Genomic DNA, 26,475 nt, shown 5'->3' with positions numbered 1-26,475 from the left:
GGTTTTATTCTACTTTGGGGTGAAGCAGTGAAGTTTGCTGAAATGTAGGATATTTTAATGTGGTGGAGAAAGTCTTGCTAACTGCTTGAGTACAGGAGTGTGATTTGTTCCAGCCAAAATGATATGATATATTTTGCTGTAAATATTGTCTTTTTCTAGATAGATTTATAGTGCTTTAGAGCTCCTTGTGGGAAGGTGACTTGATGTATTGCAGTGAGTAACACATTTTACACCTCATCAGGCTCTTGAAAACTTTCATGCCAAAATTGGTGTTATTCAATGCTAGTGTTAACTGTCCAGCCATTTCAGGTATTCTTTTTGCCCCGGATGTTCTGGAGGGAAAACGATTATTTATTTACTTTCATTTTTTCTTTTTTTCCCCCCCAACCTCTTAGCAAAACTAGACTGATAACAAAATGTTTTCTGCTTTTCAAATGAAATGTAATTCACAAAGTGTATTAGCAGCGTGTACATTTGTTCTCTGAGTTTGTATCACATAACAATATCCTATTGGGATTGAGTCTCTATTCAAGGATGTGGGCTGAAAAGATTATTGCAGAATGAAAAAGCAGAAACAAAGAGTACGTCTGGAAAAAACAGAATACTGAGAACTTGAAGTTGTGTTAGTGACAGTCTGCATCACATGCATATCCTCAATTTTCAACAAGTGATGTAAAGAGTATTGCCTCAGTATGTCTGGTAACTAAGAGTCAGATTGCAGGAATTGAGGCATGTTTTGTTCATAATCCAGAATATCTGTTAGTAAGTAGTTTCTGAAGGGATCTCTCAGGTGCTTTGTATTAGCACTGTGTGTATAGACTTGCCTAACATCATTTCTATGACTGACATGAGCACAAGTCTTTGAACAAAGCTACTTTCAATTCAAATAAATAAATAAAATCCTCAGTTTGGTGGCAAAAAAAAAAAAGGCATAATGTCATACAACTGACTTATCAGAGATGTGGAGATGAGAATGGAAGTTAAACATCAGTTTTGTACCCATGGCAATCAGATCAAGATTTTGCATTCCACGTTTTTTCAGCAAAGCAGTGTTGAAGTCCAGTCCCCAAAAATGGGGCATGCCCAGTCCATCCGTGTAAGTTACACTGGATTTACAGTTTGAATGGCAATAAAGCTCCTGAATTCAGGTAGAGATGATTAATGTCTGTCTGTATCCAGTTTCTAAACATCCAGAAATATACTGAATAAGCAGTGTTAAATGTTTTCTGTCTATTTCTGTAGGATTTGTTTGACCCGCGTTGTGCTTTACTACAGCGAAGAATATTTTTCGCTTCAAGACACTTTGCATTGAAGGATCATGGTAGACAGTTTAATAGTTTCTTTGAGGTAAGTGATGCAGCAAAACATTTCAAGTCTGATTTAATATGTTCTTAACAAGCTGCAGAAAATACCAATTTAACATACCAGTTCAACCGTCTCTTACTTCTATATTATAAGTGTTTGAATAATAGGAGAATAAATAAAAATTCTGTCCAAACAATAAATAATCAAGCACATGCATTCCAGGCATGGTATTCTTTGGTGACGGTAAGAAAAAAAAAAAAAGCTCTCAGTATTTGTTTCTGCTTAGAGTGTCTGTTGGTATGTGCCATTTTTTAGGATACTTTACTGGAAGGTTCCTTCTTTTTTATTGGTTGATGACACTGTGTCATCACAGTCACTGGTTTTAAATAATGGATTTGCATGTTTTAGTACCTATGCTGCCACTCAGTCTGAGATTCATATTAATCATTCCAGAAACAGCTTGCCAGTGGGTAATGTGGGAAATACCTTTCGAGCAGTTTTCCTGACAAGGGGAACACTCAGCTTTTATTAAGCTGATCTATTCAGTTCCTTCCATAGTTGGGCGAGCAGGTTCAGAGGAAGCAGGCAGCTGTGAGGCTACAGGAACAACTCGGGCAACTCAGGCAAATTCCTGCTCAGAATGACAGCTGAACCACATACTCTTTTGTTTGTACAGAGGTACTGTCATTTACACCTCCGATCCAAAGTTCCTTCTTGCGAATTTCAGACACCAATCTTTGAATTCTGGTACCCTCCTAATATTCCAGGAAAGATTCCACATCAGGAATTAGAGCTAGTATAACTTTTCCCCTTCCAGCTAAAAAGAAATTGGTATTGCCAGTAAAAGAAAGTGAGTGTGTTTGCTCTTAGAGATAATGCTGTATAACTTGTGTAGATCCCTGACTGTGTCTTGAACTAGCTGCTTGTCTACAAATAGCATCATCACTGTGAGAGCATGGGCTCTATGAGCAAGGTTCTTACTCAGAAACCCGAGTGAAGCAGCCATCAGTCAGCTGGGCCTGACAGCCGCTGAGCTCTGCCTGCTCAGTACCTCCATGTGAGTACTTGCCAATTTTGAGAACAGTTAGGAGATGGAGCATTTGGAAAATAAACGTGCACATCAACTAAAGACAGACATGGTGTTGTTGTTTTGTAGTTTGGAGGTCTGAGTTCTGTTCTACCTTTGATTTCAGGTGTGTTTAACAAATCAGCTTCTTCATTTGTATGCCCTCCTTCTGTCCACTACTGCCTTATTCAGCCTTGGTCCAAACCATGTGTCTGGGCTCTTACTGTAGTTCCTTTACAGTGTCTTGCACTTTTACCTGCCTCCTTTGGCTTTATCACAAATGATAGCTACATATAATGAAATACTGCATTTTAATGGGCCTTTAAGTTGTTTTCCTTTTTTTTCTTCTAAATTTATGTGGCAGTAAGGAATGATTTTTTTTTTTCCTTTAAATGTTTTTTTTTTCTTTGAGAGCAGCATAGACTATGGTGATGAAGTGATGAAAGGCCATATGCAATCAATACTTACTTAACAGTTCCTTTTGCAGTTTGTTACCAAGAACTCTAGCAAACAGAAAACTCAAGAAAAACATTCTCCCAGGTAGAAGAATGTATGTATTTGTACAAATGAAATGCTTAGTATAAAAAGCTGGTTTTGCGTAGTAGGTCTGTCTTTGAAAATACCTGAAACAATGTGAAATGTTTAAAGGATTACTGCATAGTGAGCAAAGGAAGGGACTGTGAGGAGGAAGCACAGCTGGATTTTGTCTGGTCCATTAGTCTGCAGATGGATTTTGTGTCCAAATCCATCAGTTTTATTTCTGCATTGAAATTCAGCAGCTTTTTCCTTCATGGAGGGTCCAAAGGATTCTCTTTGTAAACTGAGAACTCAAACTCCTGGTAGAGGTGAAGATAACTTAATTCTCACTCTCTCTTACCTTTCTGTATTTCCAATGAAGGACTTGCTGGAAGGAGGGAAACCAGTCCTCAGCTCAAACTTAGCAAACAAAAGACTGAGCTAACTGAACCCAACTTGTGGTGGGCTCTGCGGAGTCGTTATGGTGGTGAGGCTTGACAGAGCAAAGTTTGTTTGGGCTTGGTTCCCATTATGACTCCTTTCAGATTGAAGATGTGGGGACTGGGGTGATGTTTGGCTGCTTATCCTGAGTCTCCAGTGAGCTGTGTCCGCTACTTTCCATCTTTTTTGCCCATTAGGCTATTCAATTTTAACAAGTGTTAGGCAGCTGGGAAGGAACCCATGTTCTACAAAATCATGGAGGTTCTTTACATGTTTCCTGTGCTGGAGGTGGTGTTCATCTGCAAAATGAGGAGCCACGGTTAGAAACGGACTCAGTCCACAGATGGCTGAACTCTTATTTAGACTCATGAAGCGTATCTCAATTTTGACACCAAGTGCTGAGGTGCAAAAGTATGTACTTAAAAAAAAAATGTTTAAACATAACATTATGTGAAATACTGTTAATGGATTCTTCTTGGTGAACTTTTGCTATATAGGTAGACAAACATATGTATGTACCTACTGCTGCCTGCAGTCTAGTGAAGAGAATGTTATAAGAATATTTCACACAGTTTATTGAGTCTCTTTTGCTTAGTAATGATATTCAAGTGTGTATGTAAGTTCTTGCAGTGTCAAGTCCTCTATTAGGCTTTAGGTAATTTGGATTAGTGGTAACGATGTATTCTGTTTCCCTATTTGCTTTTTCAGACTTCTCAGTTCACTAGCAGTGCTGGGATTTCAGTTTGTCATCCCACAGCCTTCAATTGAACACAGAAAGGTAAGCATTAGTAATATTCAGATTTTGTGTACTTAAAGGTAAACAACAGAGTAAGCAGCATAAAGCAATGTAATTTGGGTGAAGTTCTTGGAACATTATGGCTTTTGTGTGTATGCTTTTACATTAATGTATACTTTTTTAAAAGAGCCCCATCATAGTTAATCAGGTGAGTGCTATAAACAGACAGGAATGTATAGAGTGTTGTAGGTCATATGTACAGCATTGACAGCTTATTCAAGTTTTGCAGCATTTCCATTTCCATCGTGTAAGATGAAGGTGAGAAGAATTCACATCAGAGAGAGCAGTGCTCAGTGGAGTGGTTAGCAGAAGCGTCTAGTTGCTCCTAGGTAGCACGTTCTCCTACCAAAACATAGATGTCTGAAACAGATATTGGACACCAGTCATATTCAGATGTTAGACTGAAATTACTGAAGACAAGCTGGAAGCTGCTTAACTGTTTGCTTGTCCACTTGTGAAAAATTCACATGCTTGCCTCAGACGTACAGCCAACACAGAGAGGATCCTTCCATCCTTCTCAGCATTAGTGGGGCCTCGGCTGGGAAACTTAATTTAGATTTTTTGCATTGCTTTGTAGAAAAAAAAGTGAATAATTTGGAGAGAAACAGAGGGCAGCAGTGATTATCCTTGGGAAGTTTTAAAATGTTACCTCTGAGGGAAGTTTGAATGAATTTGGGTTGTTTAGTCTGAAGAGAAGACTGCAGGAGGAAGGCAGACATAATCTCCAGATACTTATGAGTGCTAAAGAGAGAACTGTTCTTTATTTCTGCAGTGAAGTAGATTAGAAGAAAGGGATTTAAATTGGCAAGGGAAATGTGATTTTGGCTATTAGAAAAAAAATTCTTATGGCAAGGATGTAAAGAAGGGTAGATCACACTTACTGGGAAACTTCTAGCATTTCTGTGATGGAGGTCTTTGTGAATGTGCTGGACAAAGGTTTGTAAGGAGTGAAGTGTGGGTATTGCTCATTCTGCCAGGTACTCCAGGAGCAAACCCTTCGAGTACTCTTCTGACTCTGTGTAGTCTGATCTATATCACCTCTTAATTAATACTCAAGCCCAATAAAAAAATTGATAAAGATATAAAATATAGAATAAAGATTGATAAAGATATCAAGTAATTTTTGTTAAAATTACTTGCTTTTAAAATAATTTTTAAATAATGTGCAATATGTATATTTTTAAACTGTACTTAGAAAAGATAAAATGCAAGTTTTCCTTTATGTTTTTATATGCATATGCCAGTATATTTAGTGCAAAAATTGTTTTGACAATAGTTTCATAGATACCAAGTAAAAACCTGAAAGTATCTGATGATCATAGTCTAAGAACACAACTGCCAATTGTAATACAACTCAAATGAGGTCCAGACTGCAGCTACCCAGGTGCAGCATTCTAAACCTGAGTCCAGTGTGGTGCTTTTCTCTATTTCTGATCTCTCTGATTTTGTTGTGCAGTTGAGATGGTCATTTTTTGCTGCTGCTGTTTTGTAACACTGACAGTGAAGTGCTGGTGCAATCCAGCTTCCACATGGCCGTAGGGGGAAAAATTAATGACTAAAATAGAGTGAGTCAGAGAAACAATGGCTTCATTCTGTGAAGCTCTGGAATTACTTTTGATCAAACCAGATTCTTTGTTTTCAGTTGAGTTAGAAATGCCTCGGGTTTTAACTAGCACAGGCCTCTGTACTAGTTAAAGGAACCAAAGGCATGGCATTAAGGGGCATGGCAAGCACCTTGGTCATGCTCTTTGTACTGAAAACAAGAGAGGCAGAAGTTGCCTAGTGATGATCACAGGTTCCGAGGCTGCTTTTCTCAGCAGCTACTTCAGTACATGTTTCTGGTGTGAGTTCTCAGCTTTCTAGCTCTGCAAGTCATTCCTTTTCCTTTTGTGTAGTAACTTGGATGCATGTGTACTGCCATCCCCAGCCATCATCTCCTGCGTATTTCTGCACAGATCTCTGCTCTTTGGCACAACTCCTTCTATGTGAATGGAGATTGATCTCATGGGCAGAAAGGAAGAGAAAGAGGGAAGGACTTAGGGAACAGGAAGTCATTCTAACAATGTAGTAAACAGCACGGTGTTATTTGCTGGCGTTAGTATATACACTTGGAGGATACAGTGTATGTAAACCGAGAAACCAGATCTGGCTTGTAAGAAAACAGTAGCTCGTACCCCAATCCATATTTTGTATTTATTTTTCATCTTCAAGGTAAGCATGCATTTAGGATTGATGCTTGAACATGTAGTGTTGGAGAGTGGATTCTGTGTTGTGCACCTTTCATACAGTTATTTTATGCTATGAAGGCCGTGGTCAAGGAAATAAGAAACTGGATTTGGGTATTTGGCTGAATAGCTCATTAAATATTTCCAAATAGGCCATATTTTTATTTCTTACACTAAAACTTTTGGGAAAATGAAATAAAAATCAGGACAATTCCCAAAGCAGCAGATTGAAATTCATTATAACTGTCTCTGGACACCCACAATTGAGCTGAGGTTTTGCTTTTTTATGACTTGAAAATACTTAAAAACACTGTTTTGTGTTTGTTTCAAAATCTTGCTGTATTTTGATCTTTTGTTTCTTATTTTCTTTGGAATCTATTAGTGTTTAAAGTCATGCTAGTTTGGGAGCAGCTGACATAATGTAGATATTGAGCAAAAATCTGTTTGCAGTTTATAAACTAATGTGAGAGTTTTAATTTAGCTTTAGTAGATTACAACCAGTTAATGTATCTTTTAGCTTCTCTTGAGTAAGTCGCCTAAGTTTAGGACTTCAGAAGGACATGAAGAACAGAGCTAATCTTATCAAGCGGGATTTAAAAACAAAGAATTAAAAACATAGTATTATTATTATATATATTTTTTAAAGGAAACTTCATACAAGTTCTGGAAGGGCTGAGCTCAGCAGGTTGCTTTCCACAGACACACGCACAAGTCCATTTCTGGCATGAAAGCCTGGGGACTCTTAGATAGAAGAGCCAAATTACTTGCGTAGTAGGGAGGTGCAGATAGTGGAATTAAGACCTGGGGGAATGACAACAGCAACTGGAAAAGTTCTTATTTTTCTCATTTGCAGTTGATTCTGTAACTCCTCAGGATACTCCCCTCTGACTAAATCCAATACTTTTCCATCTCATAGAATCATAGAATGGCTTGGGTTGGAAGGGATGTTGACGGCCATCCAGTCCCAACCCTCTGCTTTGGGATGATTCCACCCACCAGGTCAGCTGCTGGGTCCCTATCCAATCTGGCACTGAATACTGCCATGGATGGAGCATCCACAGCTTCTCTGGGCAGCCTGTGCCACTGCCTCACTGCCCTGGGATAGTGAAGAATTTATTGCTTATATTATGTCTATATCCAAATCTACCAGTTTAAAACTATTCACCCTTGTACTATGAAATTTGGTTCCTCTTCTGTTATAACTCTTTGGAAACTTAAGCTTGGCTATTAGGTTGAAGCTAGTAAGAAGATACTTTTGGGGGATAATATTTGGGCAATGTTTCTTTTTTTTTTTTTTTTTTTTTGGTTTTCATAAAATTTTGGAATGTAGTTGTGGAAGCTTGCTTGCCATGAAGATGGAATTGACCAATATAGAATTTCTAGTTTCAGAAATACCTAATAAACTGACTTTTGTATAGAAATAAGGGTTTTTTTTTGTCTGTATTTACTTCAAACAATGCTGTCTTTCATTTGTGCGTCGCATAAATATCTGAAAACAAAGAGCATCTCTATTTATTTCCTGCAGCTGAGCTTATCGTATGGGTCTATTTGTTAGTCTTATCTCTAAATAACACAGGTTTAGACAGCAATACAAATATTTTAAACATCATATGTTCAACAGATAGGTAGAAACAGACTTTACTGTGCAGAAGATGTTTGTGGTTTCTTAAATACAAGGGTTATAGTTTGGTCAGTAGTTTCTGGCAGGTCAGGTGTTTTCAATATCTAACTTTTTCATTCATAGAATGTAATTTGTGAGTACCAACTTTATGAGGACAGAGAATTCATTGGCAAAAAAGGAGGGAATGTTGCATGAAAATGATCACCATTCGTATTTAAAGTTGGACTAGCTGTCTCTAACTGCTTAAATCAAAGTCTTTTTAATATTTGGGCAATCAGCTTCCCTTATCCATCAGTACTGGACATATGAACTGCCCTCCTGTGCAGTCTCTATTCTCCCCCATGCTGAATTTATTCAATAAATACTATTTAACCTTTACTATAAGTGACATGCTGTGATGAACAAAAGGTTAAACCGTGAAACATAACAGTCCTCTTCCCAGACAAACAGTGAAGACTGTATTCACAGTTTTTTCAGAAAATCATCCCTGGGTTGATTGTTAATTAATCTTATATTGCTGTATTGACAGTAAGTCGTAATAAAATGGGTAATGTACACAGTAGTAAAGTTTGTCTAAATACAATTTCTAATGTAAATGTTGCTTTGCTTTTAACATCTTGCTCTGTTAAAATATTAAGTATTAGCGTTGAAGCAATGGAGTTGCTTTGAATTTTTATGCATATCTTCTTGTCACCCACTTGGATATTACTATAGACTTTCATGAAAGTGCAGTACATCATTGATCTATGGAAGAGATGTCAAGGTTTTCTTTTACAAGCCTTTCACTTGCGCTGCAATGTTGTTGAAGTACTTTGAGTCTGTTTTTTTAATGTGATTTCTTTATCTCTTTGCTGGACATAAGAAATTATCTCTTTCTGTTGAACACGCAATAGTTACTATGAAGGTCAGCAAGTGGATGTGACTCCCTCTAAAATGTACTCCTACAAAAAGCATCTTAAGATGAATATGCTTTCAGAAGAATTTCGTTAGGGCTATAATTTTAGAATAACGTTTAAGAGCAAGCATAGTGAAATACAGAAATAAGAAATTACAGAAATGAGTTCCTATTCCATGCTGCAGGCTCACAGATGCAGGGAAGTTTCTTTTGTGCACAGCTGAGACTGCTCTGAGGCCTCTCTGTCAGGCTGTGGTAGGCTGGGCAGGCAGTGATGCTCCACCAGTTTGCTGCAGCTGAAGGCAGAGGAATGCAGTAAGACAGCACCTTGCCTGGTGGGTTATTCCTGCAGCTTGTCTTGTGCTGTCTCAGGTGTTTGCTGGAATCCTCTGCAAATTGATTTATCTCACCAACCTCTTTCTGTGAGAGAGTAGATGGCAGGGTGGGTGCTTTTTCTTTTTTTCCTCTCCTTTTTTGCAATTGCAATCAGATATGCTTGTTGGAGGGTCCTCAGTGCTAATTTGGGAGAAATAAGGAATAGGTGCAGGAGAGGACGCTGGGAGAAAAGAGAAGAACAGAGGGAGGGGAAAGATGAGCAAGATCCCTTTGCTTGGGCATGGTGAGCTGTGAGATAAATTCAGTTACCTGTGGAAATGTAGCCTGAGCAGCACTGCAACATAATGGCTAAATCCCATCGGTACTCAAATAGAAGTTAGGTTCTGGAGGGAATTTCTGTAGTTAGCATCTGCTTCAAAGCAGTTTTCCTTTCTGTACTTCCTCAGTTTTTGGAGTGCTTCAGTTTATCCATTTTGTTTGGAGGCTTAGGGGTTGATACGTTTTGTTTATTCTCAGTAAGCATTCGCGTTACTTGCCCTACCAGTCATCTCAGTCAGTTTTCTTTTTTCTTAAATCCACCACATAATGGTACTATGTTAGTTGAAGTGGCAGAATACAAGGCTCAGGAAGTTATCAGAGCTTCTCTTAAATCACTGTTCCCTTAACTGACAGTGGATATCTGCTTTCCCTTTGCTTCAGGACAATAAAAGATAATGAAAAATAATGTCTCTCTTCTGCTTGCCTTTTCCTGTGCCCCTATCTAGTTAAGCAGTTCTAAAACTGCTTAACATCTACATTTGTATGGCTGCATAGGCCTTTTTCTGAGCAATCATGTACCTCCCTGAAGCTTTTCCTATGAACGTTTTTTATCTGTGACAAGTAAAATGAGACACTTAAAGGAACTCCAGCAGGTTCTTGGATTGATTGGCCATCGTACTTTGAGGGGTGAAAGTGAGGATACTAATTTTGGTCTCACTTCCTCTGTCTGAAGAATCCAATAAATAGGTTGTTTATTTCTTTTTATCCTTCTTTCTTTCATCTTTGTTTTCCATGGCAATTCACTTGCTGGTTCCATTACACTGCACTGCTGCAAAGGCTTAAGGTATTAGGGATGGTTCCTTCTGGTGGGAAAATGAAGATCAAGTGTGAACATAGAGGGAGAGTATGTAGGGTGGATGATAACACTGTATGTTATTTCAGATAGGAAGTTGTTTATTAATTCTGATAACTATATCAATTTTAAGATTCATATAGGAAATTCTATATAAGTGATCCTACACCTGCTTTTATATTGTTATAGTGACAGTGAATGGCAGTGTTTCTTAATGTCTTTTGTTTCTTTTAGTCTCCTACACCCTATAAAAGTCACCATTCTGCTAACTGAAAAGGATACAGCTGCCTAATATTTCTGAATGCACTATAATAAAGTAAAGCGTGAAGCATGAAGTTAATCTGCTATATCCTTGAAACACTAGGGGAAACTGGAGTTAGACAAAGTGGTTAATATTTAAGCTTGGATTTTGGCCAAGACATCAGAGCTAATGCCTCTTGGTTCTAAGGATTGCCATGGGATCTCCACCACAGCTGCTCACCACCTTGCTTTTACCTGTCCTGAGAAGTGGGAGCATGCTAACAGAACGCTGTGTGTAATTTTTCCTTGAAACTCAGGTAGGGTGAAGCTCCATCATGAGGTTCACAGAGTGAAATCTATAGCCTTGCAAGCTGCCAGCCAACCCATGCTAAGACCACAGCATTGCTGTGGTTCTGTCCTGCTGAGCTGCATGCACTGCATAGGGTTTTGCTAGGGCAGCTATGCATGCTGGCGTGTGCGGCTGCTGTGTGCGTGCTGCTTAACAAGTGTTTGCTTGTGCCTCTCATTTCTTTGTAATTTGGTTTGTTCGTAAGATAGCTGTTGAGCATTGTTACTGGTATATTTTGTTCACACCAGCTCCATAATTCTGAGGTGTAGTTTGTATTTCTCTTGTATTTATTTACAGGACAACATATCCATATGCCTTCAGCACATATGTATAATGCTTAACATTAGCTGTATAGATATACATGCTCTCAGGCTCATTGAACCCTGAGTAAAATAAAGGCTTTCTAGTTAATGGCATTCATGTTCTAACTAGTGATTATTAGGAAACAGGAGGTGATTTAGACTGTTCAAAAGTTTCCTTTAAATTTAGCCTTGTAATGCAACAGAGTGTCTTTGAACAACAGCTGAAAGAAGTTTCCTGCTATCTCCTGAGTCGTTACTAATTCCCTGCCCTTCTCCTTGTGAGTTAAAATGCTTAGGTAATGGCATTCTTCCTACTGGAGAGGGAGGCAGAACAGGGATACATTATTTTGTGCAAGTATACTCTTAGAAAAGCCAAGGGCAGTGGTTTCATTATTTTTAACCTGCTTCACAACTGAACTCTGAAAAATAGTTTTTTCATTAAAAGCACAGGTTCCTTAAAGCTGGAGCATTGGGGTCTTAGAGCTTGTTCTGTTTCTTTGGGAAAAATGAATGGGACTTTTCTTCAGTTGGATTTCAGAGCAGGTGAACGTGCAAGGTGATAGATCAGTGCCTCATATTTTTAAATTTTGTGTCAGGGCGATATTTAATGCTGGTGTTGTCACCGGCTTTAGAGAGCAGTGATGAAGATGAGAAGCTTTATGGATTCTCAGATTAATTCTTCTGCTCGGAAATATTGCTTTCTATTTAATGGCAGCTTGTCCACTTCTGCAGCATTGGGCAGATGACTCACTGAGAGTCCTTGGGAGGTGGTACGTCACTCACTGGGTACGTAAGTCCATGTCTACACCACGTTTGGATCCCAAAGAATTCTATAAGTTGTAGAAGTACAGTAGAGTGGTGATAGCTTTGTCACAGCTAAAGATGATTGACCTGAGCTTGCAGTGCAGTCAGTGACTTAGATCACATGTGATAATCAGTGATGAGGAAATAGCTTATTAAAATAAAGAAGCCACATCTCTGGTATAGTGAAGTCCTGATGCTTATCATCTTTGTTACTGTAAACCAGAAGCAATCCCAGTGCAGATAAGGGGTCATTATATGCAGCTACTGGAAGGGAGGAGTGATCCATCTGTTAGCCTGCAGGTACTTACTGGTCTCACAGCAAGAAAGAACCCTCTGCCCCAGAACAGTGAGCTCATGGAATGCAGTGGGGGTGGTCTTGGTGTGAAAAAAGTTATCCAAACTTGGAGGAAGCTTCAAACTCTGGCACACAAACTGTTCTGAGTTTGTTCAGAGCTGTTTACTTTCTAGATTATTTAAATAATGTTAAAGTCTCTTCAGATGTGGTCTAAGTTGGTTGAGGGGCCAGCTAAGCTTTGCAGGCATTGTAACTCTCCTCAGTGATTTGTGAATACAAAGGTCTTCTATTTCCAGGTTTTTTAGCCCTTTAATCTTCACAGGCACAGATGTTCAGACAGAGTTTTTATACAAAGAGCAGAAACCCAAATCATTTAAGCTGGTAGTATTTACACTTACTGCAAAATTCAAACGGTTTACTACATCTTTGATTAAAGGTTTCCAAAATGCAGTGAAGGATTAAAATAGCAGAGCACGCTAACTAGGCGGACATATACTCATTGTGTCATGTTTTGTTTGGCCTCTGCTCCATTTTTCTGCCAGCCTGGAGAGATCTGAGAAGTTGTTAACTACAAGTTTTGGGGTTTTTTTGGTAGATAATTTTTTATCAAACCACCAGTGTTGCACGTGTTTCTTGTAAAAAGCATTTGAAATATTGCTATTCCAAATGAAAGACTGTAAAGTGGACCGTAAAGACTTTCTGCTGGGAAATTGTCATGGCTGTATAGGAATGGTCTGTATTGGAAAGCAGCTGAACTAATGTTGAAGAAATATTCCTTTAAGATGCTTAGACTGGTGAAAGAATTAAACCAGTTCCATAGATGTGTTTACAATGCTGGCAGGGAAATACCATAATGTTACACTTGAATAGGTTCTAAATCTAAACTATAATTTCCTCAGTCCATTCAAAATTTGGCATGCTTTGCTCTGAACTGTATTTCAGTTCTAGTTTCTATAAGTCAGCCTGCTTTTGTTTTTACACTCCTGAGATTTTTAAAAGGACAGAGACTTTATTTTCTTTTGTGAAAGACCATCAGTGATAGAATGAGCTGTAAATATTTGTGAAGAGTAGTGTATTCATCTCATCCTGAATATGACATGCAGATTTTTTAGTAACAAATATTGAAAAATAACGTACTGTTATACCAGCATATAATAATGATGGCAATGGTTTGGTGTCACAGCATGGGTTAACAGGTATATGAAGAGGGTCTCCGGAAGGGACAACTCCAAAATGCTTCAACTCAGAGGAATATTTGCAGAATTAGGGTTCTTTGCTCTGGGAAGCAAAGGTCAAGACAAATAAGATAGATAATTTGCATGTATTTTTAAAAAAGGCATACTGGTTTCTATTAATTCTGCCTTGCATCCAGCACATGGGCATGAGTTTACTGAGTGAATACCATTGGTGTTCTGATCAGCTGACAAAGTGTCCCTGTGGATACAATTACTTTGACTTTGGGTCAAGTAATAAACTTCAGACTGAGTTCAGATTATCCCTTCCTTCTGTTGTTGTGACATCACTGTAAGATGATGAATTAAAATCAACTCAGAAAAATGCACAGGATCAAATTTTACTCTGATACTGATTCATATTGGAGGACACACATTTTTTTCTGTAAAGATTCTGTAGTCTTGAAGGACAGTGCAGCAGTGCAGGATTATCATTTTCATAAAGAGGAATGTTATCAAAGCTGAGATTGTATTATTCAAATGATGTATTTGTCGCTGTTACAGTTCATGTTCCTCACAGAGGAAAACAAAAGGTGAATTCTGGTCCTCTGGATTTGCAGCTTAAGAGACTGACCATTAGGAGAAAGGCAACAATTGACAATTCCTACTTTTCTTTAATCATTAGAGGTTCTGTGTTGGAAACACAGCAAAAGGGCTAAATAGATCTTTAAAGGCAATTTGAATGAGAATAGAATAGGGGCCTGAACAGCCCAAGTAAAGGAGGGGTTTTATGGGTTATGCAGAAAATGAGGCTTAAAAGCAAGGAGGGCAAAGCTGACTAAAACTAGAGAAGAACTGGACCCTTTCTGGATGGAGAAGATGGAGAAAATCAAGGAAGATAATGGTGGTGGCTGCTCTAGAGAATATTGAGTGGCAAAGGATAGCTTAATCTAAAATCTAAGATCTCTTTTTGGCCACGAGGTTTGTGTTGCCTATCAAGTTTTACAAAGCCTCAGTGTCTGCAGTCATGTGGCTTACCTTTCTTTTCCATGATTGTCACAGATGTGCAATCCTCACTGTTCTGTAGATAACATAATAAAACCTTTACTTGAAAAGCTTTTAGAAAGAAAGAGCAATCATCCGAATTTTCAGTCTCCATGCTTTAAGCGTTGGGATATTAAACAGTAGAACAGGATCAGCGCATCTGATTGTATCTAGTGGTGTGTGTAGGTATATACCTAACTTCTTTTTTCCTCCAGTGGGCTTATTCACATTCAGATCAGGCACATGTTTTAGTGGTGTGCTGGAATGGGGCATCAATGACTGCATCAGTAGCAATCCTGCTGTATGAAATGAGCTCCAAATTTTTCAAATTAGTGGATGTTAGGGGAAAAACATAGTTAGGGATGTTGGGGATCACCTAATCTGAAACTAAACAATGTTTAGCTGGATTGCTGGTTTGCTGGATGAGGCATTGATGTTCAGTGTGACTACTGCACGTGTAATGCCCCTTCTTTATGTTAGAATTCTGATTTCCTGTCATGCAGGTTAATGACCAAGGCAGTTCCTAGAAATACAGAAGCAGGGCTGACACCCTGTGCCAGGGCTCTTCATCATATCGCACTGCTGCAAGCATGTGTATGTTTGTGAAGTTTGGGTTTTCATTGTGCAATGATCTTTATGATGATAATTTCTAAATTAAAGAGATTTAATTGATAGGAGTTAGTGCAAACGTAGAAATTGCAAGCGTATGCATACCTTAAAGGTTGTTTAAGTTCTTCACTGCTGTACCCAGTGATAGTTACTACTTCTGCTTAGAAATATTGTCCTACCAAATGATTGAAGAATGTACAGGAAAGAAAGGACTAATAATGGCATGAAAATAAGGGGAAAAATACATTGAATTAATAGAGCGAAATCCCTGGTGGCTGATTAACTTGTAGTCGATAGACATCTTTCTGATGGCGCTTGCAGTTGGAATGACTATTACTTAGGTCACCTGAAGAAGGAACCTCAGGAGCTACAGGAAAGTCAATGAGACAACGTAATTTTTCTCTCCCTATTGCAGTTTGTGTTTCTTTTAAAGAATTCGCTTTTGTGATTTAGCTCTGCAAAGAAATTTCACTTTTACCCTCACTTGTCACAGCAAGGGCTTAAACTCTTCAGAAGCTGTGCTGTTCAGTGGGTTGTTTTTAAAGGGAGAGTGGATTTAAGAGTCAGCAATCTCAGGCTGTGGTACTTCTGAAGTATTCTGGAATACTTTAGCTGTCTCCCTTAGCTACCTGTAATTTCTTGGCTATACCCTAGGGCAGTGTGAGAATTCATTACCGGCTGCAGTGTAACCTGCTAATCAGAGGACCAAAGCACAGGAAGTGACCTGTGAGGCCGGGCTGGAGCAGCTGTGGCTTGGTTGTTCCTGCTGGAGGTTTGGGCTGGCCTCCAATGCAGGGTACCAGGGTCTGCTCAGGTTCTATGCTTCATTTGCCTTTCTGCTAAGAAGTTCTTCCTGCTATCCAATTTGGAGCACCTCTGCTGAAATTTAAACCCACTGTTCCTTGTCATAAATGTTACAGAACAATTTGCTGCTAAGAGAAAATAAACAGGTTTGTTTTTGTTTTTTAGTTTGTCTGATTTAAACTGTTTGGAAGACTTATTGTGAGAAGAGAAATGTGACTTGTCTGGAAGCACCGGGCTATCGGTTTTATGCTGTATTTGTATTACAGCTTTATTAATATGTAATGTACATATAAACTGTGAATATTCAGTGACAAAATCATAAACGGAAGAAACTAAGCTTTTCTAGTTGGTTATATTGTGAGCCAACGATGTTCTGCTATTGGATATAAATGCAAATATAACAGCCAGAAACCAGGCCCTTGTTGCATGTTATTCATAATCTTGACATTATGTGGTTATTAGGTTGTACAGGCTATTGGATTTAAAAGACTCGTGCCAAATGGGGTACCCACGGAAAAACATAAATTAAATACAGAGACATCTGCTTCTGTTTTCATATAATATTGGTGAAATAGAGAACATATCACACTAATGCAGATGCTTTATATTATTCACAAGTTATAATTAAATGCAGTTTTTTCTGTGGTTGGTGATGAAAGAGTGAGAGCAACCTCAGAGTGGGGAAATGTTTCAGATTATGTAGACCGCAACTGACTCCTACACAACAGCACCACAAACCCTCACTGCCTTGGCTTTGCTTATGATAATGGAGCATTCAGCAAACCACATTCCACCCAAGCCTGCCATGTTTATAGCTTGCTTATCAGTAGTTTGTGCAGGCTGGCACTTCAGGTAGAGCCTGCATGTGTTATCTGTGCCTGCAGGCCAAGTATGTAGATGTTAATCTAGTACTGTGCAGCAGTGTTTGAGCCAAAATTATTAATGGATGTTATATATTTAGGAGGTCGTTCTTCAGTGCAGGGAGAAGTGACATACAGAGAGCAATGGTTGATTTTCCAGAGGTTATTTTGAGACAGACACTTGAGTAGGGCTGTATAGTTAGCTGTGGTTAGTACTTCTTTTTGTCTGATAATTGAAATGATGGGTATGTGTGCTTTTTGGCACAAAGATTTGGAATATAAGTAAACTACCAAAGGATGCTCATCTAAGGGAATGCTCTACACTTTAATAATCTTGAGAATCACACTTTTGAAGCCTGCTTTCAATACTTGTGATTCAACCAGCTGGAGAAGGGAAACAACAGAACTGTGCATTTAATGCAAAATGACTGAGGCTGTCAGGACTTCTTGGTGCATCTGGTCCCACTCCTGCCCCAGTAGGGCCACCTAGAGCAGGGTGCCCAGGCCTGTGCCCAGGAAGCTTTTGGAGATCTCCAAGGAGAGGACTCCACAGCATCTGGGCAACCTGTGCCCTGCTCTGTCACCCGCACAGCACAGAAATGCTTTCTGGTGTTCAGACGGAACCTCCTGTGTTCCACTTTGATCCCATTGCCCCTTGCCCTGGCTCTGGGCACTACTGGAAAGAGCCTGGCTCTATTCTTATTCCTAACAGTTCATTGCTGTATGCAGAACAAAAAGCTCTTCTTTTGGGGGCTTTTCTTTGTTTCCCTTTCCCTATGCTGCTGCATGGTGAGCATGGCTAAGTAGAATACTTGAGACGAGCAATTTGTCTTGTCTGTCTTTGTATTGAATTTGATAGGAATTTCTGTGAATGTAGGGGTGTACTTACCTTGCTAAATAAGTATTTTCCTTGAAGTATTCTTGAAAGAGCATTGATATCAGAGGTGGAATGGGAGTGGTTTAAGAGTTAACTATTGCAGCATTTTTGGCTGATTGGCAATCGGTTTATTCTCTTACGTTTTAGTTTTCCTAAAAAGTTTCATGAGGTGGCACTTCCTGAAATATTATTGCAGTTTGAGATTTCCAGCAGCAATTTCCATTGTTCAGATGTCAGAATGGGAGAGAGCAGTCAGTATTTGTTACCTGAGTTGTCACCAGAAGTTAATAATGTAATGGTTTTCAGTTTCCAAGCTTCATGCAGTGTTTTCCAATGCTGAGGACTAAAAAGAATCTGTTCCAATCCAGCTAGTCCAAAACCAAACAACTTTTCATCCAAGTGGGTGATAGCTGTAGACCTGAGCTAGAAGAATAGGCAGCTGATGCATAACTCAAGTCACACAGTACGTAGTTCAGTTCCACTGTGTGACTTCGGAGTGAATGGCTTAAAAAAGGACGTTAGCATCACCTTCATCACCTTCGTATTGTAGTGTGAGCTCTTGTCAATCTGTTGTGTCTACAGGTTCCCCAGAGGATAGAAGAGCAAAGAGATGCATCTGAAGATAGCGGTGCGGGAATCCCAGGCATGTGGGGCAGCTGGGGCCCCTGGTCTGCCTGTTCCAGGAGCTGCAGCGGCGGTGTGATGGAGCAAACGAGGCCGTGCCTCCCGGCGTACTACCGTGAAAGGGGCTACCAGAGGCCGGGGCGGCCATACGCGGCCTCGGAGAGAACTCTTGCTCACCAGAGCTCCCGCCATCAGGACTCACTGACTGCTTACCCAGGCCACGTCATTTCTGCCATCCGTACGTCTGTGCCGCTTCACAGGAATGAAGAGCAGCTCCGGGCCGGCCTGCGGGCTTCTGTTGCTTCTGAAGGCCATAACAACAGCCACATGAGCCGAGGAGCTCCCAGAGGCAGCCGGCACTCTCAGTCCCAGAGGCATCACCCCAAGGCGGAAAAGAGGTACAGTGTCTATGCACGTGTTTTATTCTTGCTATGAGTGATATACCTGAAGAATGGCCTCTCCGACAAGAACCAGTATTTTTTAATAGATGGTAAAAGCCAGCTTTAATCTTTAATAATGTGTACTGTCTTCTGTGGAAGGCATTATTTCTGAGGTGATGATACCCAAGAAAGGACAGTCATAATTGTTCTGTAACTGCCCTGGGCAGATTTTATTCACCTTTAAAATTTGCTTCATAATTTACTGTGATATTTTTATCTTTTTTTTGATGCTCCCGTCTTCTCCATAACGAGAACAATCTTAACAAGTAACAGCTTGGAATCTTGATTTCAATAGTCATTCTGATATCAATTGATTGAAAAAAATATTTATGAAACTTTTGGTGAAGAATGAGTACCGTCTTTTCACTTTTTCTGATCAAAACTGGTTTTGTTTTCCTTTTATTCCCTTTTTTTTCAGAGTTTTATTTATGCACTTCATATTTTCTCTTTTCCCTTCTTTTGTTTTCTAGCTTTTAGCAAAATTTCCTGTCTGGAACAAACAAAAAAAAGGTGGATTTTTTAAACACATAAACTATTTTAAACATTGTGTGTATCAGTTTTGCACTATTTGCTGTTCAGCTTTTAAGGCTAGATGGAACTGTGCTGCTACAATTATTTTCAACAACCTCTCCTTTCTGGAAAAACACTTATTAGAAACCAGTCTGCCATTTGCTATGGCTAAAACTGTTAGCTTTTATCTTTCTATCTATCAGTGAAAAGAGAACAGATGCATTTCCATTTTGGAAATTGAGGAGAGCAGGCATGGAAGATCCTGTGGGAGGGGATGTTCCCAAAAGTTGTGTATTCTGTATTTCTTCCCTCAGATTATGTGTTCCAGCAGGTGGGAGTTCTCTGGTTATTCTCCTCTCAGCCCTCTTTTGGAAAACACATGGAGTGATATTTTTTTGTTAGATTTTTTCTTTTTTTATGTCTCTTTTTTTCCTATATTCTTCTTTAAGACTATTAGGTGAAGCAGTCAACCATAATTCCTTTCCCCTTTTTAAAGATATCTGACTGGCCCAGGCCAAGAAAGGAAACATAACCCTGAGGCAGTGTTCCAGCCTGCCTCAAATAGGACAGCATCACTCTCTTACTTCTGATGATATAGACATCCTCAGCCCTTGCAAGAATATTTGAAATTAGAAATTAAGCTCTTTTCCTTCTGTTTGTCTCAATAAAGAAAAATTTCAGAGTGGGACCAGATGTTCAGATGTTGTTCGTCCTACGTGTTAGCCATTTCCTTTATTCACTTTTTCTTTCTTGCTTTCAAACTGGTGCAGATGGATGGCCTAGAAGTTCTGAGTGTAACTGTAATATTGCTGATTGTAATACTATTGATCTTCTTATGAAAGCACAAAAGGTGCCAGAGGTAGGCTTCTCTGGGCGGTATTAACAGGACTGAATTGAGACAAAAGTCGTATTTTATTTTTTTCTGTTTTCCTACTGAACCATTTAGCATAATGGACTTCTGTTCTCAGCTGTGCAGTGTAGCAGATACAGGTTGTAGTACATAGCTGAGTTATTACTCATGTTGGAAGCTTGGCCTTGCACCATCGGCTCAAAGTCATTCAAAGCCAGTTTGCTCCAGCCCTTGGCGCTTCCAGTATCCAAGGAAATCCCAGCTGGCCTGGCCTCTGCAGCAGACCTGCTGCCAGGCTGCTGGCACAGCTAGGGCTCCTGTGTTGGGCTCTCCCTTGCGGCTCTGGTGGCCTCTGCAGGCCAGGAGAGACTGGAACAGTTTGAAATAACTGCAACAGTTATGGCTGGAAAATGAGGGCGAGGAGCAGAAAGCAATTTTTTTCTGCTTGCAGAAGTGAAGCTATGTTATTTCTTAGCCTTGCAATATGAAATACTGAAATGATTGTAGTATGTGCTATGACTCCACTTTACTGTACGATGGAGGTCTTTGGTTTTGAAAATTCTTGTACTTTCCTAAGCACAGTGCAAGCTTCTGTACCACAGTAGACTTCCACCCCCACTGCCCTTTCACTGCCCCTTGGCAAAAGACTGTGGATTTAAGGTCAGCGTTTTAATCTTATTTGCGTAATAGGTTATTTCCATCTTGTATTAGGAGGGTCCCTGGTGGCTTTAATTCTGCTGTGTTGCATAACTTTCAGATTCTTTGGTGGTGACTGTAAAAACAGAATGAGAACAAAGATTTTTCTTGAAAATAAAATTATTAAAATGACAAACCTCTTCTTAATTTACAAAGTCCCAAGGATAATCCTTCCTCACAAAGGCAATTGCTGGTCCTAGTGGTATAATAGAAAATGAATTTTGAAACATTAAGTTATTCTAGATACGACTTTTATACTGTAGAACAGTGTTCAGTGTTCACTGAATGGGTAATAATGGAAAATGATGTCAGGCTATTGAAAATAAAATCTGTGCTTTCACAGTGTGTACACTGAGGGGAAACTTTTTGGGATATTCCTATTTACTGTTTTGGACTTTCATATGAAGTTGTCATTTTAGGAGATTTTCATAAAATAATAGAAGAGGGATGAGCATTTGTGACTGAGATAAGCTCACATTTGATGGTGTGGTAAGATGAAATGGGATTGCTGCCAAGACAAACACATTTTAACAGCAATAGCAGTCCTTCAGAGCGGCCAAATGTATGTGTGCCATTCAGCAACAAGTGGAAAAGTTATCCGCCTGTTTCCAGGTAAAGAACAGTTCCATTTATTTAGTAAAATTCAAAATATAATTTATGTATGATAAACTGTAAAGAACCTTGTCTATGAAGAAGGACATATACAGCTTTTGATAGCTAGTTCATTTATGCTTGTTAGGCTAGCAACCAGGGCTCCCTGAAGCTCACATGTGAGGTACCTGCAATTAGGAGCATGATTTCTGAAGTTTGCGTGCTCTCCTTGTCATCATTGTGCTGTAAATTGAGTTCTTGCATAACTGAAATGTGTTAGGAAATTCTAGTTACAGGATGAGGGTGGTAACACAAAAAGAGGGAGCTCTTCTCAGCCTGGAAGTGTTGGGTTCCCATTAGCAAAGTCTTGTTTATACTTCATCGAGATAAAATGTGTGGAGCATACTGTACCATAAGAACAAATGAGAACGAGAAGATAATGTGAAAGTACGACTGCATTTTGACATCTTTAAAAAGAGGCACATATGGAAAAGTAATAAGGACATGCCAAAGCATAGCAAATGTTTTAAGAGAGAAAATGCATCTTGAAAGGAAATATCATCCATGGGCTCGGTTTTAGTACTTCTGAAGTATTGCATTTCCCAGTCTCTATTTTGGTGATAGAACTGTGTGGTTTTGTCTTCTTTCCACGTGCATACTGACTGCTTGGCTCTAGGCGGGACCTGTGCTGTGTGCTGCTCTCCCCCAGTCATCCGTCCCACACCCTCACAGGACAGACTGAACTGTCAGCTGCTAAGCAGCATTAAAAATACTTGGATTAGACCAATGAGAGGTAACTGGACTTGCTTCCTCTTATTTTGTTTTTCAGCAGTCTCAGCTGGTGTTTACAGTTGCCACCTTTACTCTCCCTGCAAGTGGACTGTCATTATGGATAGACAGAACTTTGCATCCACATCTGTAAGCACTCAGGGTGCTTTGTGCTGGGTTTCACACCGGCACGCGTGGCTTGTACTAGCAGAAAGGAAAAACTACATTTATCACCAGAATAATGAAATAGGTAAAGCAGGCTTACATAAATAGTGTATGTTTAAAGAAATATATTAATAAGGAAAGGATTTCCCTAAAGCTCTTTTTATATTTGGAAGAGGAATGAGAGGAAAAATTTGCAGTGAGGAAATACTCCCCAAATCATCAACTTCTCACATGGCCATAGCTCTGTATTCTTTGTTCTGCTGCCAGCAGCTGACGTGAATGTCTCCTGTGCTGGGCTGTGCCCTGTATAGAGTCAGTGTGCATTTCTGGGTCTGTGAGCAATGGGAAGGAAGAGTGTATCATTAAATGCCAAAACAGAGCTTCCTTTAGTAAGATATTTCTTTTGCCTCTTTTTGACCAGGCAAATGTGCCTTATTCAGTTGTCAGGTTGAAAATTAACCTCTAAAGGGACAATTCAGTTGTTGTTTCCTCAACCAATCCAAGCATCATTAGGTGCATGATCTGATGTAGTTTTTGTGATCTGTTCTAGTTGGCTCCAATTTGTAGAGGGGGACAGATGTAGACAGTCAGGTAGGAGGCAGGCAGTGTTTTCTCAAGTCCTCAGGCTTTCTACTCATTGATGTGGACATTTGTTTGTTTTTTTTTTTTCTTTTTTCATATTTGGAATAGAAACCTCTGCTCGAGTACTTAGCCATCCCTCCTTTTGTTATTTTCCTAATGGGAAGAAAACACGGTGCACTGTAGCCCAAGCATAACACTATTATAAAAGCTTGTAAGGGAAGAAAGAGAATCGATGGATTTGATCTATTCCTGAGAAGAAATTTTAAGAAAAATCTCATATCAGCAGTGATAATCAAAGAATTCTTTTTGGTAGCACTTGAGGGGATTTAAAACTGTATGAGAGAGATGTTTATTTTCCTTCTAAATAAAATTCCAAAGCATCTAATGGTGATAAAAACCTCCCTGAGAGGAACTTCCTGGCAGAATGAATAGCTAACTGAAGTCCTTCTGGCCTCAGATTGGCTTTGTGCTGTCCCATTGTCTGAGTGTTAATGCCCTGGTAAGCTCTGCATCTTGCTTTATTATTAATTAGTATCAATTTTTATGGTACTGTGAGCACACTTTGAATGGGATTACTGAAGGTAAAAGCCTAACATGAGACTGTAACTGCAAGCCACCCTGGAAAATTTCTTCTTATGTGTTTCATCCTTTCCTGAAGTGGGATGACTGGAGCAGAGGTGGAGAAGTGGGGCCACTACATGTATACTCTCAAAGACATGACAATACGTTTCTGCAGTGAATGACTCAGTGCTCAGAGAGGGATGGAAGTGCAGCAGAGCTCCTGTGGTTGTTATAACACATCTCAACAGGGTTATGTAGTCACTTGTGTCAGATTTCAGCTGCATAACCTGCTAATTACATGGCTTCATTATTCAGTCAGACCTCAGAGTTAAGGGGCAGAACTAGCTCTATTGCAGCATGGAAACACAGCTGAGATTATGCAGCACTGGCTGGGAGATCAGCAAAAGGCAGCGTAGGGTGACTGCACTGAGTGCATCGCTTCTGTGCTGAACTGGAGTATTAGCAAAGATCTCTGTGGGTGGAAGAATTAATTTATGGTAGACAGTGTGCATCTGCCATGTATTAATCCAAGATACAGTTTACCTAATAACCTTTTAAATTATCTGTATTGTACCAGGAAAAACCAACTTGGTTTGGGGAATTCTGTGGAGGGCTTGGGAATAGCAAATATCCAGAAATCACTTTGTGGTTACTGAAGTTACAAAGAATGTAAAACAAATTATTTAGTTACATTGTTTTAGTTACCTTGATAGTGAAAATCATTGTGAAAGGAATGCCTACACCATTTGAATTGTGACAAAATGTGTTGATGAAATGTGAATAATTTGGTGTAATGTTGCAAAAAAATTTGGTGATGATGGCTCTGCTTTCCAGTGTCTGATAGATTCCCGATGGGGATGATTTAACTCTCTTGTGACCAAACATTTGGCAAAGTTAACCGCTCACCACTTTAGGGCCGTTTTCCAGGTCAGTAAGCAGATAGGCATGCGTTTTCATAACATAAAGCAAAGTCAGAGGGCTTGCTTCTTTCATTCATGTTTAAGTGATTTTCTCCAGATTGATTTAAAGCTGGTGAAAAGTGAGTATCTGGAATGCAGAACTGCACACGGCCGTAGCGCTGTACTGAGAGGTGACACAGAGCGTGGTTTGATGTGCATCAACCTGGCTGTTGAGAGCTCTCCCTTCTGCGCAGATGGAAATACATTTCCCAGGACCAGTTTGTCATTCCTTTTCATTAAAAATGATAGTTGTGAGGGAATCTGCTAAAATGCTATGATGTATAAACTTGATGGCAGTTATGACCAGGATAAGCCAGTGATGTAAGGCAGCCAAAAATATGTGGTGGACAGCCTTTTTAAAGTAAGCCTTACTGTGTGCTTAAGAACATTTAAATCACTATACCTGTAGCTGCTGTGCAGTTTTTCCTCATCTCTAGTGAAACTAATGGCTCAAGGATGTTACCTTAGGGAAGTTTCAAGAACTTTACATTATTCCATGAATTATTATTGAGTGAGAGGTTGGTATCTGAAAATGCAGGAATTGCAGCCCCTTTGGGTTCATTTTAAGACATTGTTTCAACCAGAGGTCACGTCTTCTATGATGTTATCAGTAAGAGCTTTTGCTAATGTCCAAACTCGTAGTTTTTCATTTACAAGAGAAGTATTTTGATAGGCAAGTGGAAGGAAGTGCTGCAAAGTTAAGGTAAAATGCATTCTTTATTCTCTCTGATATCAGAAGAGAAAGGAAACAAGTTATGCTGCAGGTAGAAGTGAGCCAGGGAACCTCTGTGTAGAGAACTATGGGATAAATGTAAGAAGGAAGGAAGTGATGAAAAAGGGGAAAAATGAGAAGGTATTTGTTTGGGAGAGAGGCTTTGTGAAGAGCACTTTGGAGAGCAGGTGCAAGGAAATCAGTAATCTTGCTTGTGCATTTTAAAGATGCTGTGTGTCCTTGGATCAAAGAGGGTTTCCGTTCAGTACAGATAACCTGCCTGCCCGCTGGCTCCGTAAGTACTTCTTTCTTAGTGAACCTCGAGAACACTTGAGGTTCAAAGCGTTGTTCTTAGTTCCTAAACTCAGAAGCGACGATAATGTGGTTATTTGCCTGTTGAGCGGCAGGTATGCTCAGAGCTACAGTTGGAAAAAGAAACTTCCTTTTTGGTGCTGTGAGGGCCGAGTTCTTGGTGAAGTCAGCTGACTTGTCCCTAACATGAGGGGGATTGTTAACAGACAAGAATACCAGCTAACAATAACTATTGTGAGATATGTTTCCTATAATCCTACACTAACAGCTCAAAGACTGATTTCTTGTACTTGTCTGGGCAAATGTATTTTTAAATTCAAGCTTATATTTAGGTTGGCTTAAGTTTAAAGGTATTCATCATTTTGGTTATCAAAGTGCTAAACAGTTTGTCTGAACTATCAGGGAGGTGTGTGTGTGGGAATTCTGCCCAAGAAGATTGCCAGATCTGCAGTAAACAGCTGTTATGCCTCTACTTGAGATGAATATAATAGATCAGAGATGTTTACTGGCTACGTTTGACATGAAACACTTAGTGCTGCTACTCACTTTTCAGCATATATTTTCTATTAAGCAGTAATTTGGCTTTAGATGACAATTCTGTTCTTAGTGGCATAATTTCCCTCTTTGTTTTTCTACATTAAAAGCTTTGTCAGAGTTGTTTAATGCTTAGATCTTTCTCATAGTGGACTTTCTGATTGTTTGTGTGAGAGATGTTGACAAATTGTGATTTTGTCAACAGATGTGATTGGTAAATTTAACATTGCTCCTGTGGCAACATCCGCTGCTACACTGAGAAAGATAAGCCTGTTGGTTTTTAGCATACTTGGACATGCATAGGTTTAGGGAAGTGCTGCTGTCTTCTTGACCCACTTGTGACTTATGTTGTGATGCAAACAAACAAAAAGAACAAAACCATGAAGAGGGGCTTCCAAACCACGTTGTGGTAAGGAGTGTGTAATGTGGGTTATGAGAAGAAGGTAAGCAAAATGCAACTGTCAACTCAAAACAGCCAGTAAGCTGTCAGGGTTTGACTTAGT

The 26,475-nt window shown here is 39.5% G+C and overlaps 1 protein-coding gene across 1 annotated transcript in view; it reads left to right on the top strand.

The window, feature by feature from the left end:
• Positions 1–1,318: 1,318 nt before the first annotated feature.
• The window catches only part of THSD4 (thrombospondin type 1 domain containing 4), a gene marked incomplete at both ends in the record, with an annotated part of 236,750 nt that continues 211,593 nt past the window's right edge, over positions 1,319–26,475 (top strand). Inside the window, 3 exons of the mRNA XM_079540750.1 lie at positions 1,319–1,347; positions 4,037–4,106; positions 18,251–18,690. Coding sequence (XP_079396876.1) covers positions 1,319–1,347; positions 4,037–4,106; positions 18,251–18,690 — 539 coding nt within the window. The remainder of the gene's footprint in view (positions 1,348–4,036; positions 4,107–18,250; positions 18,691–26,475) is intronic.

Source organism: Tetrao urogallus (genome assembly GCF_951394365.1).
Source record: "Tetrao urogallus genome assembly, chromosome: 11".
NCBI classification, from domain to species: domain Eukaryota; kingdom Metazoa; phylum Chordata; class Aves; order Galliformes; family Phasianidae; genus Tetrao; species Tetrao urogallus.
This window is presented reverse-complemented; position numbering and strand designations above follow the sequence as displayed.